Genomic DNA, 14,824 nt, shown 5'->3' on the forward strand with positions numbered 1-14,824 from the left:
CAAAAGCAATGTACAAGTGTTGTCTCACTGCTTGGAGCAGATAACCACTGCTTTTAGGTAAACCATAGCAGCAGGATGGGTACTAACCACAGGTGTAAAAGCACAAGAGATAACCTATTTATAGCACTTTTATCCTTCCAATAAGGAAAATAGCCTTGTGGTTATCAAAGCATTGGGAAAACTACATATCAGTTCAGTAATACTTACACAGCAGTCTGATACAAGATGGAAAAGTTGGGTTGAAGGTGGACTTTGAGATCTTGAACTCAACATTATTACATCTAGGTATGGCTTAAGGAAGATTTATGTGTAAAGTACTCAAATTTCCCTTTGCAAGCAGGCTGCATTCTGCTTGGACCTACAAGCAAGAAATCCTGTTTAGATCAAATAATTTTTTTGGGATAAATCGTGCAGTAGGGAGCAAGTTACACCTGGTGATTGAAGATCACTCCAAACTGTACTATTGTATTGAATTTTATTCTGGACAGCATAGCTGTGGATTTGCACAGGTTTTATCAAAACTGCAAATCCACTTTCTGCAAACACAGGGCATGATCGTGAGAACGAAAGGCACTGGGGAGTGCTGGTGGCACTAAGTCCCTCTGCTGGGAAATGGCTTTCCAGACTCTTCAAAAACCAGGCCACTGAACAGCTGACAGACATTGGAACAGGCTTTTTCAAGCTAAACTATCAAAAAGCCCTCATAACCAGGTAGCCTGTTATTGCAGAAAATATTCATGCTCAAGCATTAAACTACCTGGAAGACATGAACAGTATTTTCCTGGTGACAAAAGAAGTATAGACCTGAAAAAACATTCCTCCATTTCAAGCAAAATAATAGAAAAAACTGATATATGTTTGAATTCTTTTCTACACTTAAAGGAATTATAAAACAAAGGTTAAATCATCATTTGCAGGGTTGTTTAAATTTTACTGTATCCATGAGAAATGAAGTATTGCCAAGTCCTCACAAAGGCTGATGTTTTCCAGAATTATTGCAGGACTGCTACAAATTCCATACAGGACACATTATCAAATGTTCTGTTTAACATCATAATTGCACTGAGCACTGCAGTATGATGTTACAGTGATGTTATAGAAAGTGTGAGTTCCCCTGGGTGCCTTCTGACAGAGTCAACAAAGATCTCGAGGTGCAGAGGGCTGAAAAAGAAAGGGAGGTATTTATCATGACAGCAGGTGTACTTCTGATTCAGAGACTGAAATGACAAAAGGGCAGAAAGAAGGAGAGAAGAAATCCTTGAGGGGATTTGGAAAAAAAATAGCATCACTGATAGTGCAGCACTTGGGGTTGGAGGCTTATCAGTCCCATTTGTAACAGTTGAACATTCAGGTTGAGTTCAGTTTAAAGGGCTCTTGGTAAAAGCAGCATTTTTATTATCCCTCAAAGAAGGCTTGCACAGACAGATTTACTGTCTGCCCCTTGTCTTCCTCTGCAAGGAGAAGGAATCTCCTGTAGGACTTTGGTAGCAACATAGAGCTGTGGGTCAGGTGCAGCTTTGCCAGGCTGCATAAGATAAGACTTCGTAAGGTGAGATTAGACCTGGCACCTTGCAAGGGCCCGTATGTGTCTGACTGACTGCTGAACCATGGGAAGGGGCTGCCTTCTCCTTAAGTAGCACAGTTCTTGTTGAAGTCTTGGATCACCACTGATGGCACTTCTTCAAATTAACTTGGCATTCAGTAAAGTATCATTCTCCTCCTGATCCTATCTACCTAATTGCATTTTTGAAAAATGCTTTCTGGTTGAGCATTTGCATGACCCTACTTTTTCCTTTATTGGTACTCCTAAGAAGACTGCCAGGTGGGCTGATGGAGCTTTGTTCTTTGAGCCATCCATGAATATTTTAGAGGAGCAATAAAACTTATTCATAGCACATTGGTTTTGCAATAAAATTATTATTAAAATTGTTAAAATTCTTGATAATTTATTTCAGCTGCTTATTTTTTCTGGCAGGTCATTAGGAGGAAGGGAAGGAGGGGAAATATGAAACAGAAAATAGCAAGTTAAAATTAATCAAATAATATTCTCTCCAAGTTTATAGTAACAAAGTGTTAGCAGTCATGCTGAAGAATTTCTCTGCACACAAAGCATCGTTCAGCTTCTCCTTATTAGATCATCTTTATGAAGCGTCCACATTATTTATTCTCTTGAGAGCTCCTGGTATTTGCAGAATTACTTTAAATGTGTTAAATATGAATATTTTGAATTAAGTGCTTTTAAAATTGTCCTTTGAGGGACAGCTGCAAGATCAGCAATTAAAGACAAAATAAGGGTTAGCCATAACCATTCCACTTCCTCTTTGGCTGCTCTCTGTGTTAGTTCCCAGAGTGGTTCTTGGCCCCAGTTTTCCATTCAGCCTGAAGTGCAACTGAGATGTGGTGCACAATGGATGCATGAGGGGTGGGTGGTGAGTTCTCCTGTCTGGTGTAGCTGAGTTTTCAGTTCCAAGAGGTGGAGTTGACGCCTTTCTAAGAAAAAAGGAAAAAAAAAAAAAAAACCGTTTCTGTGGAAAACAGAACAGATACTTCTTTTGTTTCCCCCTTAGAGCTGTGTTTTTCAGAGATAACTTTACTGGCTGGTTACCTCTACATCCCTATTCCTAGGGAGATAAATGCAGGCAGCCACTAACAGGTCCTCCAAAGACAGTGACGCTGAGTGGTTTGACTTCAGGTTTGTGGCTCAGTTTGCATTTACTGATTATTGGCAACAGGGACAGCTGAGCCCTGCCTAAGGGACCCATCAGATAACCCAACAGAGCTGTAACTCCCACTTTTGCTAAGAGAAAGGAATATGGCTGTCCACTGAAGTTCCTAGCAAGCTTCCTTTCATTTGTTATGCTGAGGTAACAGAGAATAGTGTGTGTGATGATTCAGAAACCCTTTTTTTCTTTCTTTGTTTCCTTTGTCTATGTTTAAAGGCTTGCTTTTAGTGGTTTCTTGTTAATTTTCTTTTTAAGCTTGTCCTTAGAGCCTAACCTTCCTCCTCCTACCTGGAGGTAGTATTTAGGGAAAAGGCTACAAATTTTAAAGAGCTTTTTTCAGAGGTCCACAGAGAAAGAATTTGCCTATACTGCTTTTTTAGTGGTTCTTGAGGAAAACATTAATCTGAAAGCTATCCTAAGCATGCTTAGGATATTATTATGCAGATAATAATTCCTGTGGAAAACACAGAAGTTCAGCATGGTTAACAATTTATAGCAATTAGGATTTAATTTGAACTTAATAAAAGGTATGGTTTTCTGTCCATGTGGTAAGGCTATGCCTAAAGTATTTGACCTATTTTTATAAACTATGTTTTTATTAACTGTGTATTTCATATACAGTTCCAATTGTAATCTTTTTAGCAACAAAATTCTGTTATAAAGAAGCACAAATGAGTTTTTTCCTATAAAGTGCATATCTAGACTTATTCTAATTTAAACTTCAAATGTTATTTTTAAAACTGACCCCCTAAAACTTCTTATTTACCCTGGTGCGTCTTGTTTCAATCTCGCTTCAATCAGCAAGCAATTAAATCCAAATATGAGGATGCACACACAGGGTTATATAGATCTAAATGAGCTTTTAAAATGCTTTAAAATTACTTTGAATGACTTCCCTATATAAAATCTTGTAACCTGAGTGATGTATTAAATTAAAGCTAAATCAAAGGGTAGTGCATGAGAGCAGTCATATGCTCACTCTTGAGGAGTGAAGGGTTTACAAACAGATTTCTCTCGGGGAAGAAAAGCAATTGACACCCAATTAGTTAAAGCATATTCCTAAAGCTCAATGACTCGAGAGCAAATTACGGTTGTCATTGTGGATTTGTGAAGTGTGCTGAACCACGATGCATTCCTTCAGAGGGAACTTGCTTAGACATGAAAGTATAAAAAAAGCAGAGCACGTAAGAGTTTTCCGTGCTGCTATAATATCTGAGCTTCAATAAAACAAATTTGTAAAGTAACCATGAAGTCAGTTGGATGCAGTTTTATGGATTCCTGCTGCTTGTTAAAAACCTGTTGATGACTCACCGAGCTTTGAACTGAAATGCAATATATCAGTCCCTTCCTCCCTGCAATTGGTGTGCCCTTGGCTTTGTAGCTGTAAGCTGTCACAGAGATGGTCTGTGCCTGAGCAAAGCTACGTGAGAGAAGGGGTTTGCTGCATGACTAGGAAGAGGTGGGCGTGTTGCTCTCTGTCTCTGAGAAGGGCTCTTCCTCCTTCAAGTGGAAGATCAGTGCTGTGTGATAGTGAACAAGGAAACCCTCATCAGCAAGGGCCGTTTTCAAACTCCGTTCCTCTTTCTTTATATGCATGTCCTTCCTATGAAATAGCCCCAGTCCTGGACTTTATTATCAGTCAACTATTTTTGCAAGATTATGCAAGAGGAGAACAGCTGTCATTTACAAATATACATGAGTCTGGGAAATAAGCTTATTACTTTTTTCGACTCATTTAAGAAAAGCCTGTTTTAGCATGGTGAAGCAGTACATCTGAAAAGGCATCACCTATTCACAGCCTCCCTTAAGGTCTTGATTTAGTATGCTTCAGCAAACACAGGATCAGGTTCCCTCACAGCGATGCCCCAGCCTAATGCCACATGCCTAGACCTGACATCCTGTATCTGTGTGCAACACCAGGGCAGCTGCCTGCCCAGGACATGGTGCTGCCAGCCAAGGACACAGTGGTGCCTGTCTAGGACATGGTGCTGCCTGCCCAGGGCACAGTGCTGCCTATCCATGGCACGGTGCTGCCTAACCAGGGCTCAGTGCTGCCTGCCCAGGACACGGTGATGCCATCCCAGGGCTCAGTGGTGCCTGCCCAGGACATGGTGCTGCCAGCCAAGGACACAGTGATGCCTGCCCAGGACATGGTGCTGCCTGCCCAGGGCATGGTGCGGCCTGCCCAGGGCACGGTGCTGCCTGCCCAGGACATGGTGCTGCCCGCCCAGGGTGCAGTGATACCATCCCAGGGCACAGTGATGCCTGCCCAGGACATGGTGCTGCCTGCCCAGGGCATGGTGCTGCCTGCCCAGGGCACGGTGCTGCCTGCCCAGGACATGGTGCTGCCCGCCCAGGACATGGTGCTGCCTGCCCAGGGTGCAGTGATGCCTGCCCAGGGTGCAGTGATGCCTGCCCAGGGCATGGTGCTGCCTGCAGACACAGCAGCTGTGGCCCCTGGGCACGAGGGCTGTGGCACGTCTGCAGGCGTGGTGAGCCGTGGGGTCAGCAGGCAGTGGCACCCAGAGCCAGCTGGAGGCCACATCACGCGGCCTGCTCGGCTTCCATCATCCTCTTGATTCAGCAGCTTCAGTGTGGTCCTGAATAAGGATGCTTTTCTCAACTGGAAGCAGAAACTACTTAGTGACAAAGTAATTAAATCATGCTGCTCATGAAAAGCCCTTACTGTTAATTTACGGTATTTGTTGGGTATCCCAGAATACAATCATTGACTAAATTGAGAACAAAAGGAGGGAACTTGTTGAGGAATTTAAATATAAAACAAATTTTATAACAGTTTGAAGTGTGTCTGCTTGATTTAATTGGTTTTAAGGAACCCACTCTAAGGTTCTAGGTACATTAAGAGAATTTGAGCATTTTCTGATTTTCTTTCTTTGCAAGTTTATTGCCTAAGAATAGGCATACAGTTTTACCACAGTTATTGAGAGCCTTATGAGATAAAGGGAACAAACAGGAAGCTCTCACAAACTTAATGGCTGCTAACTCTACATTTTGTGTTAGGGAATTGAAACTTGTATAAATTCTCATAAAATACAATAAAGAAAAAAAGTGCATTCACATTATCTGTTATTATTTCAACATGAATAGTAAAAGATTTTGTTTTATTTTAGAAGATTTGTCTGTCATTGCTCCAGTTTTAGTATTTTTCAGGTAGTGATATTAAACTTATATTACCTATTAAGCTAAATAATACTGGTATAAAAAATTTTACTGGTATAAATTTTTTTTTAATTTTCTCACTTAGTTTGACCACCTTTTCTTTGCAGGAACCTCATCCTTCTCAAATAAGACCTGAAAGTGGTCCACAAGCAGGTGGAACCAGACTTACCATCTCTGGTATAAATCTGGCTACTGGTTCCAAGAAGGATGTTCAAGTTACAGTCGGTAGCCAGCCTTGCAATGTGTACGTAAGCCAAGTAACTGTATAGAGCTGTGTCCTAAAAAAGCACCAACCTTTTCTGCCCTTTATAAATTAAACAAGTCCTTTGTCCATATCTTTGTGACTCCTCCCATGCAATGGAGATCTGCATGTAACACTCGGAAAGAAACTCACTCAGAGGCTTCAGCGGAAGGAGCAGCTATAAAAACACCTTAAGTGGGAGAATTTAGATGTCCAAAAATTTCTCCACTTTTGGCTTTCTCTGCTAGACTGGCTGCTTCAAACCCACCCATGCTTTCACTCAGCATGTCCTCAGTGGTTTTGTATAAAATACTAATTGTTTAGTCTCCCCCATGGTTTGTTCTGCTCCCTTCTTTTTCCTTTTATTAATTGTTGTCCTTGTCTTTTCCCAGAAAAAAGGAAGGACACTAAGTGTGCTGACATTGCATTGTTCCTGTGTTTGTACACTGTTCGTTGTTACATCCTATATCTCTTTTGTTAAAAAGCTTATGTGCTCTAATGGAAGTGTTATCTCCTCTCATAACTACTGTACCCAGCAAAAATAGAGCCCTGGTATTTTTGTCCTGGAGTATACAGTAAAAGAATACAAAACTCCATAGTCTTAGTAACAGAAGATGTTTCCTCTTCTTTTTCTTCTTCAATCTAGTACTGAATTTGGAGACGACATTGTCTGCATTACAGGACGTAACAACAAGGTTGAACCTGTTTCAGTCACAATGAGCTATGGGAGCACAAGAATTACTGTCCCACAGCAGTTTACATACAGTGAGAATCCTACTGTCACCAAATTCCTGCCAGTCAACAGCTTCAGCAGGTAATGAAATGTTTGTCATAACTTTCTTCACAATTGGCTTAAAATATGTGTAATAGGTAATAAAAATATTAAATATAGAATTGTTTGGAATACACTCCTATACTGGATCAATGCACACATTCAGGAACATAGGGCTTGTGGTCTTAACTGCAATTGATGTTTGAAAGTATTCGGTTTACTTCCTAATTTTTATCCCTTTTCAAAGGTCAATGTAAAAAATGTAACATCATAACTTAACAAACAGAACATTAAAAACAAATTTGGCTGTGATTTCTCTTGGAGATATTAGTACCTGTCTTCTTGTATATTGAGTAATCACTTGTGTAAAATAGGATTTGGTTGTAATGTTTCCTTTTCATTTTTGGTTGGGTGACTTTGGGACCTGGAATTTTTCTTTGGTAGATCAATAGTGATTTACCCCATGGAATTCAAATTACTTTTTTTCTTCTATATCAACTAAAGCCTATTTTTATGTATTGCTTTGAGGTTTACTATCCCTCTAAATCCATGTCACTTCAATGACTTTAATTCCCACTGGCAAATTCTTCTTCTTATGTGAATGTATTATTTTTTTTAAAATGTGCTGCAAATAAAAGGGAATAGACTAGGTCCCTACAGACCTGTGGAAAATATACTCTCAGCTTTGTCTCTATGTGCATATTGTAGGCAGAGTGATTTTAATAGTAACATTGGAGAAGTAAAGCACACAAAGATTGGCATCAATGTACAGCCAAAAATCCTGGCAAAGCAATTTGTACTTTTTTCAGTCCTGCTTTTTTAAATAGAGTTTTAAGTTGACATTGATCTTTTACATGCTTTCGTCATCAATAGGTTTAACAGAAGTCCTTTTTGTAGGACATCTAATTGTCATATAGGCATCACACATAGGGTTTTTTTTTCAGTGGAAGCAGTTGTAGTGCAGTATGAACCAGCGTATAGCTGTGGTAGTCTGCAATGACTTGACTTCTTTTTTAATTCTGCCTTGCAGTGGAGGGAGAAATATTACAGTAACTGGAACTGGTTTTGAGCTCATCCAGTCTTTCTCATTGGTGATATACGCAGAGCGTCCAGAAGCAGGGAGGATGAATCAAAAAAAGGTAATTTTCTTTCTTTTTCCCCCAAAGGCATAACACTGCATGAACAGCATATAATCTGTTCAAAAACTGCATATAAACTTTCCCACTGGACTCCACTGGGCTTGGACTGAAATAAGGTTTGAACATATTTCTGAGTCTGTTCAGGGTGTTCCTGTGGAAAGTCTCAACTTTCCTACCATCTTGCCTTACATTCATTTGTACTTAGCAATATTCTGCGTTAAAATTCATTTCATTCAATATAGATAAGGATAAAAGATGTATTTCAGAGTTTGGAAGTGTTTGTTTTTTCTTTATCTTTCTCCTTCTTCTCCCCATGCAGCCATTAGCAATTTGCCTGAAGCAGGATCTAAGTCTAGACAATGCAGAACACTCAGCTTTGCACAGTGTCTTTTCTTTCCTGACATCTCAATGAACCAAGTCTTATTTTCTTTTTTTTTTTTTCTTCATGCATATTCCACCTGCAACAGGCCACAAAAACTTGTGGAAAATAGCATTAAAAAAAACTCCTTCTTGCATCTTCTGTTAAGAGGAACTGACATTGCCAATAGTATCGATTTCCCCCTCTTCTAGTGAAGATCACAATTTATTTGATTTAGACCTAAAAGTGATCTTCCAGTAAGAACATTATAAGACTCTTGTTAAGGCTGGCTCTTCAGTGTAAGACTGTCTTGTGATCCATAAAGAGTTTGTAATGAGCATGTTTTGTATTATATGCATGACTCAACTTTTAGAGTATGCCAAAGCCAGCTGGATTGGGATACATTAGAACCCTATCCCTAAAGATTTTTAGGATGAAAACTGACTACATTTTTAGGCCATAAACTTCAAAAGATAATTATCTTGATAATCTTGACTCCCAGGACTACCTAAAAGTCTATTTAACATTCTTGACAGTGTTTATCAACATTTCTTACACCTCCTCTTATGTATACTCAACCTGTTAGCTTGAGTGAGCATTACCTATAGTACACATTCTTTGTTAAGACTTTGCAGACTACTCAGCTTTTCTATTGTTTTGGTTTGCTTTTACTTACATGACAATATCAGAAATGTTGGGGAGAAGCTATCTAGTTGCATTGAGTCATGAAGTGATAAACAGAGGTGTGGTGATAGAATAAATATTGAGGGTCCCTATTAGTGTTGTTGCCTGTCATTGATGTTACTGAATGACTGAAAGTGTCAGGGTAAAAACAGTTGTTGAATTGGGGATGGAGGATGGTGAACTGAGTTGTTACCTTGAGTAGTTAAGTGATAGCTGTTGAATTTTATTCCAAAATTTCACCTAATGATTGTATTGAAATTTAATGAGGTATTATATGGCGTAAGCAGAAAATAATCAACCCAAGCTACTCAAAGGTACAGAAGATGATCAGGATTAAGGGTGACATGTTAACTTCCTAATCTGAGAGGAATTTGATGGTATCAGTCCAGTGGTAAAGAGCCATACAAATTGGAGGCAATGGAAACTGACCCATAGCCCAAGCTTCTTCTGCAGGCAACTGCTGGAATATAGTGAATTGATGATTTATTGCCATCAAATTTATTTATCTTTTTTTTTTTTTTAATACTTGTACTGTGGTATTTTTGCGTTTGGAGAGGATATAAATTCAGCAGGTTTATTTCTATGGTCTAAAGTTATCAACAGTTAGGTACAGAAAGGAATCATACTCTAAAATGTGCATGTTCTTCTTCTTGTCTTGTTTCTTACAGTTTTATGGAAAGGTTGTTACAAGACTTAATGAAACCACGGTGGTTTTTTCTTCCCCACCAATACTGGAAGACCCAGAAAACTATAACATTACCACTGTTATTCTAATGGATCATTATAAATTGGTTGTAAAAAATGAGAGCCACTCCTTTGCCTATGTTGCAGACCCAACTTTTGAAAACTTCACAGATGGCATCAAAAAACAAGTCAACAAACTTATTAATGCAAAGGTAACTTGTCAAAAATTGGTGCTTGCTCATTTTGTCCTTGAAGCATGTATGGAATTTTTCTTTCTTTTTTTCTCAAAGCCTTAATAGACATTTGGTGCCGTACCCCAAATTCTTGGTAGAGTCCCTTACCTCTGCTAGATGATGGACATTGGCAGCTCCCCTTTTCTCCCCACACCCTTTCTCAGAAAGAGTTCCTATCTTTTTTAGCTGTTCTGTGGGTTTGCCGAGGATGCCCCCTCCTGCTGAGCCTGGCATTTGCATTTGGAAATGCCCTCCCCAACAGACCTCCCAGGAACTGGAAGGGGCATCTCATCTCACACCAGGAAGGAAGGGAGAGGAATCACATAATTCCCAATCTCTCTGCTGTTCTGTAGGCTGCAATGCAAATCATATCTGCTGCTGAAAGGGATCCAAATGGAAAGTTGCAATTCAGGATTTCTTGTCCCCCAAGACTTTGTGATGATAACTCAGCCTTTTATTTTCTGTCTAGGGCAGTAACCTGAACAAAGCCATGACAATTGATGAGGCCCAAGCTTTTGTGGGTGATGAGCCTTGCAATATAAAAACTCTGACTGAAACGGACTTATATTGTGAGCCACCAGAAGTACAGCCTCAGCCAAAGAAACGGCAGAAGAGAGATACCATCAATAACCTTCCCGAATTCATTGTACGTTACCTTTTCTGTGGAATTTAGTTTCATGTATCAATAACACTGTCACAGCGCCTCTTGGCTGAAGTAATTTGTTCTCCAAAGATGTTGTAGTACTGTGAAGAAACTCTTTGTAGTTCTTTCTTCCTCCAGCTTCTGCCTACTTCATAAAAGATGTCACATGAAAAGAGCAGTCTCAAGGCTGCCAAATACCTTTATTATATAGAAATGTAGAACTCTAGCCAGACAGACTTGGGATTTTTCTTCCTCAGCTGAGCAAAATTAAATTACTTCATGGAATAAAGTGCTAGTGACCCAAAGTCAGTTTAAAATATTCCAAAGTAATTCCTTTGTTTGGAAGTTTGAGCTAGAAATTCACTTGTGAAAATTACTAAGAATTTAGAGTGCAACTGAGAAGTGGACCACCTTACATTTGCACTTGTTGAGACAAATGTCTGTTTTTATCCAATTAGGTAAAATTTGGACTCCGAGAATGGATCCTTGGAAGGGTGGAATATGATAACCGTGTGACTGATATCCCACTGAATCTAATTTTGCCACTGGTACTTATTCCTATGATAGTAATCATCGGCATTTCTATCATCTGCTACAGGTAAGTTCTTCTAATTAGGTGCTTTTGTTTTCCTAAAGCTTTCAAGGTACTACCTGATTGTTTTCAGCTCAGTCTACAGAAACTATCTTCATCTTTTTTATGAGCTGCAGAGTTTAGAAAAGGAGTTACAGCTGGAAATATGTATGAGCACCAATTTATTCCTCTCACGCATGCCAAATTCCTTGGTGTCAGTCAGCCCAGTCCCTCCTTTATATATAAACACAATTGGTCCCAGGCTTCCCAAGTAAACAACTGCAGACTGAGTTGCACACATACCCTTTTGAAATGGCAGCTAAAATGGCACTTGTGGAGGAGATAACTTAAGGATAACTTATTCTGTACCCATCAACATTTGTGCTGCCTCAGTCAGCACTGTAGGTTTGAGCTGGGTGGTTTTACCACGGAGTTGATTTTGTTTTTCCAGCTAAATTACCCACACACAAACTTCATTATTAATGTCAGAATTCATGCTTCATAAAGGGCCAGAATATATGTCTGTATTTCACTACTTAATCCAATTTTAAGGTTAGTAATGAGGGCCTCATACTGTCCCTCAGAAAGGGGTGGATTTCACTCTTACGGTACATATCAGTACAGCTGAAGCATGTGCTGTACAGTTCTTGTGAGCCTCCATCAAACCTTCTGAGTTTGAAACCAGACACTGTCCTGGGTGGCTTAGAGCCAGTACAGGACATGTTGCAAGCAATCCTTGCTCAAACTGACTTCCTGTACTTGATATATGATTGAAAGCATTTGTAGCTACTTCTTACTGGATTTTAAATTACTGGCCCAAGTGTGCTTTGAAGCAACCAACCCATGATAGTGCCAAGTCGCTTACATGGAATGAAGATTTTGGCCACTGTTGCTGTTTTTCTCCTCCATTCTCTTTCAGCTGTATTTAAAAAAATCAAAGCCATGAAAACTTCTTCCATTCCTTGGGCTTCCCTCTTTAGGCTGTTGCAAATTATTTACTTTTGCATTTTATAACTTTTTTTCATTCTTACCTCTGTTCCATAAAGACGCAAGAGCCAACAAGCAGAACGAGAGTATGAAAAAATTAAATCCCAACTTGAAGGCCTGGAGGAGAGTGTCAGAGACCGGTGCAAGAAGGAGTTCACAGGTATTACAGATATTTTCACTGCCGTGGGTCCTCTTCAGCAATCAAGACATGCTGGAGGAAGGGTGCTAGCTCACTAAAACTGTCTTCTGGGAAGAAATAATCAATACATCTTAGTAGTCTTCATTACTGGCATTGACATAGAGCAGGTATTTTGCTATTATGTATGAGAGAAGTAGATAAAATAAAATAGGTAGCTGAGGTTATTAAAATAAATTGATTATTTTAGTCTAAAGGAAGAACAGAGTTAGAAATTGGGAGTAGAAACTAGCTGAGATTGGGCTTACTTATAGTTATTAATATGGTTGGCCATTAACACAAAGATAAGAATGTTTTATAGTGACTAACAGTGCACTTAATATTTAGCACAATGACTGTGTGTGCAATGTATGCACATTAAAAACTGTTTTCAGGCTGCAAAATTTATTTGCAGCCATCAGCATACAAAGGGATAATTTGGTAAGCTCACAGGAAAAAAATAGCATTTTACTCCGTTCACCATGGGAAAATCTTAAGCTTGATTAGAGGAGTTAGCTAATTGTTCTGTGTAAATGCAGAGGCATCATCCCAAGGAAGGCAGCAGGATGTGTGAAGGCTCAGCATTTTACATGTTGGACTACTCATCACAAAGGCATCTGAGTGCAAACTTTGCAAATATTGGCCTAAATGATTACCATGAAATGTCACCTCATTATCTGAATTATACTTGCTGTTGGGTCATGTTGAAATAATCTCTATTAAAAAAACAGACAGTGGCTAAAAAGCAAGATTGAATAAAACGGCAATTTCAGGTTAGAGTTTGACATTAATTTAAGAAGTTCTGAGTATCTCAAAGATTTCGGCCATGCTGGAAGCCTCCCTCAGTCTTGTTTTTTCTGGTATTTCTGGTACAGGATGTTCTTTACTTGTACAAGCTTGCTTTCTCTGGAAAACCAACTCCTTCCAGGTTCTGGACACAAATTAGAAGCAAATATTTGACTCAATCTCAAATAGGCTTCATTTCAAACTGTGAAACTTCATTTCAAATCCTCTCACAGTTCAAAAACATTTTGAACTGTGACAGGATCTATTAAGGTTCTCCCTCCCTCTCTTCCCTCTCCCTGGGCACTTCATACCCATTTCTGAAAGGAGAAGGTACCTTTCTCTTTCTGAGGCATGAGTAGAGAGTTACACATTCCTACTACCTGTTGGGTTGAAAGTTTCTTCTCTGCTCCACGAAGCACAAGCATTGGGGGAGTAGAATGCACATCCAAGGAGTTATCCAGTTCCTAAACTACATCCACCTTGACTTCCAGTTAAATGAAACACTGAAGTCAAAGCACATTCTGGTTCCATACTGTGAAACCATAATGTCAACAGCACAAAATGTAAACTCTTTAAAATACACAAGAACAAAGATAGCCAAGGAAGGGGACAGCAGGAAGGAAGTTCTAATACCACACAGAGGGAAACAAGAAGATTCTTTGTCCCTCATCTTTGATGAATGCTGTAAAATAAAGAGGCAAATGAATGAGTAAGAGCAATAAAACTCCTGAGACAATAGGTCGCTATATTAATTAACATGGTGTCCCAATCAATCAGCAATATTGGGTAATTGGAAAGCCTTCAGCTAGAGTAGCTGCTCCAAAGGATGATTCTTTAATTTTTGTCCCTTTTAAAAACTTCAGGCCTTTGAGTCCCACAGAAATATTTCCATCCATTTCAGTGAACTATTTAACCTTCTTCCTTTCTGCCATCCCCTTCCTTTTTAATAAATTAGCTTGCTTTACACTTTAAATTTCTCTTTCCTGGATTGCTGTGTTTTTAAAATAACTAACTGGACTCAGAGGGTATAGAATATGGATTGGGAAAAAAGAAAACTAAAACAAGACAAAAAATACTGCAATGTCTTTTTCTTGTTCTGTACTATAAACCTACATTCATCTATATGAGCTCACTCAGATGCCATAAAGGCCTTTTTACAGATAGGCAACAACAAGGACACCATCAGTGCTAAAGGCAGTTATCCTCATGTCACCATAGGGTTAACTGTGGTTATAGTTAATAGGATGATTGTTAAAAATAGCAAGAGAAAATGTGAGATGAAATAAGTTTTTGCTGCTGAGTTGCTTTTTCACTATTACAAGGCATTCAAAGACCTTGTATTGCATTAAACACCTGCAGAATTTTTAAACTGAACCATTGAACTACATTGCATATTGCAGATCTAATGATAGAGATGGAGGATCAGACAAATGATATCAACGAAGCTGGAATTCCAGTACTAGACTACAAAACGTACACGGACAGAGTCTTCTTCTTGCCCTCCAAAGATGGAGAGAAGGATGTGATGATCACAGGAAAGCTGGATATTCCTGAGGCCAGGCGCCAGACCGTGGAGCAGGCTTTGTACCAGTTCTCCAACCTCCTCAACAGCAAATCATTTCTCATCAACGTGAGTACTGAACTAGAT

At 39.3% G+C, this 14,824-nt stretch overlaps 1 protein-coding gene across 6 annotated transcripts in view; it reads left to right on the forward strand.

Annotated features, from left to right (window-relative positions):
• Positions 1 to 14,824, forward strand: part of PLXNB2 (plexin B2) — a 252,000-nt gene that overhangs the window by 212,620 nt on the left and 24,556 nt on the right. For all 6 annotated transcript variants that reach the window (XM_063155404.1, XM_063155401.1, XM_063155403.1 and 3 more), the window contains 8 exons: positions 6,011 to 6,147; positions 6,791 to 6,958; positions 7,947 to 8,055; positions 9,766 to 9,993; positions 10,484 to 10,660; positions 11,116 to 11,255; positions 12,275 to 12,375; positions 14,577 to 14,806. In XM_063155404.1, coding sequence (XP_063011474.1) covers positions 6,011 to 6,147; positions 6,791 to 6,958; positions 7,947 to 8,055; positions 9,766 to 9,993; positions 10,484 to 10,660; positions 11,116 to 11,255; positions 12,275 to 12,375; positions 14,577 to 14,806 — 1,290 coding nt within the window. The remainder of the gene's footprint in view (positions 1 to 6,010; positions 6,148 to 6,790; positions 6,959 to 7,946; positions 8,056 to 9,765; positions 9,994 to 10,483; positions 10,661 to 11,115; positions 11,256 to 12,274; positions 12,376 to 14,576; positions 14,807 to 14,824) is intronic.

The sequence above is a fragment of the Melospiza melodia genome, chromosome 4 (assembly GCF_035770615.1).
Source record: "Melospiza melodia melodia isolate bMelMel2 chromosome 4, bMelMel2.pri, whole genome shotgun sequence".
NCBI lineage: Eukaryota > Metazoa > Chordata > Aves > Passeriformes > Passerellidae > Melospiza > Melospiza melodia.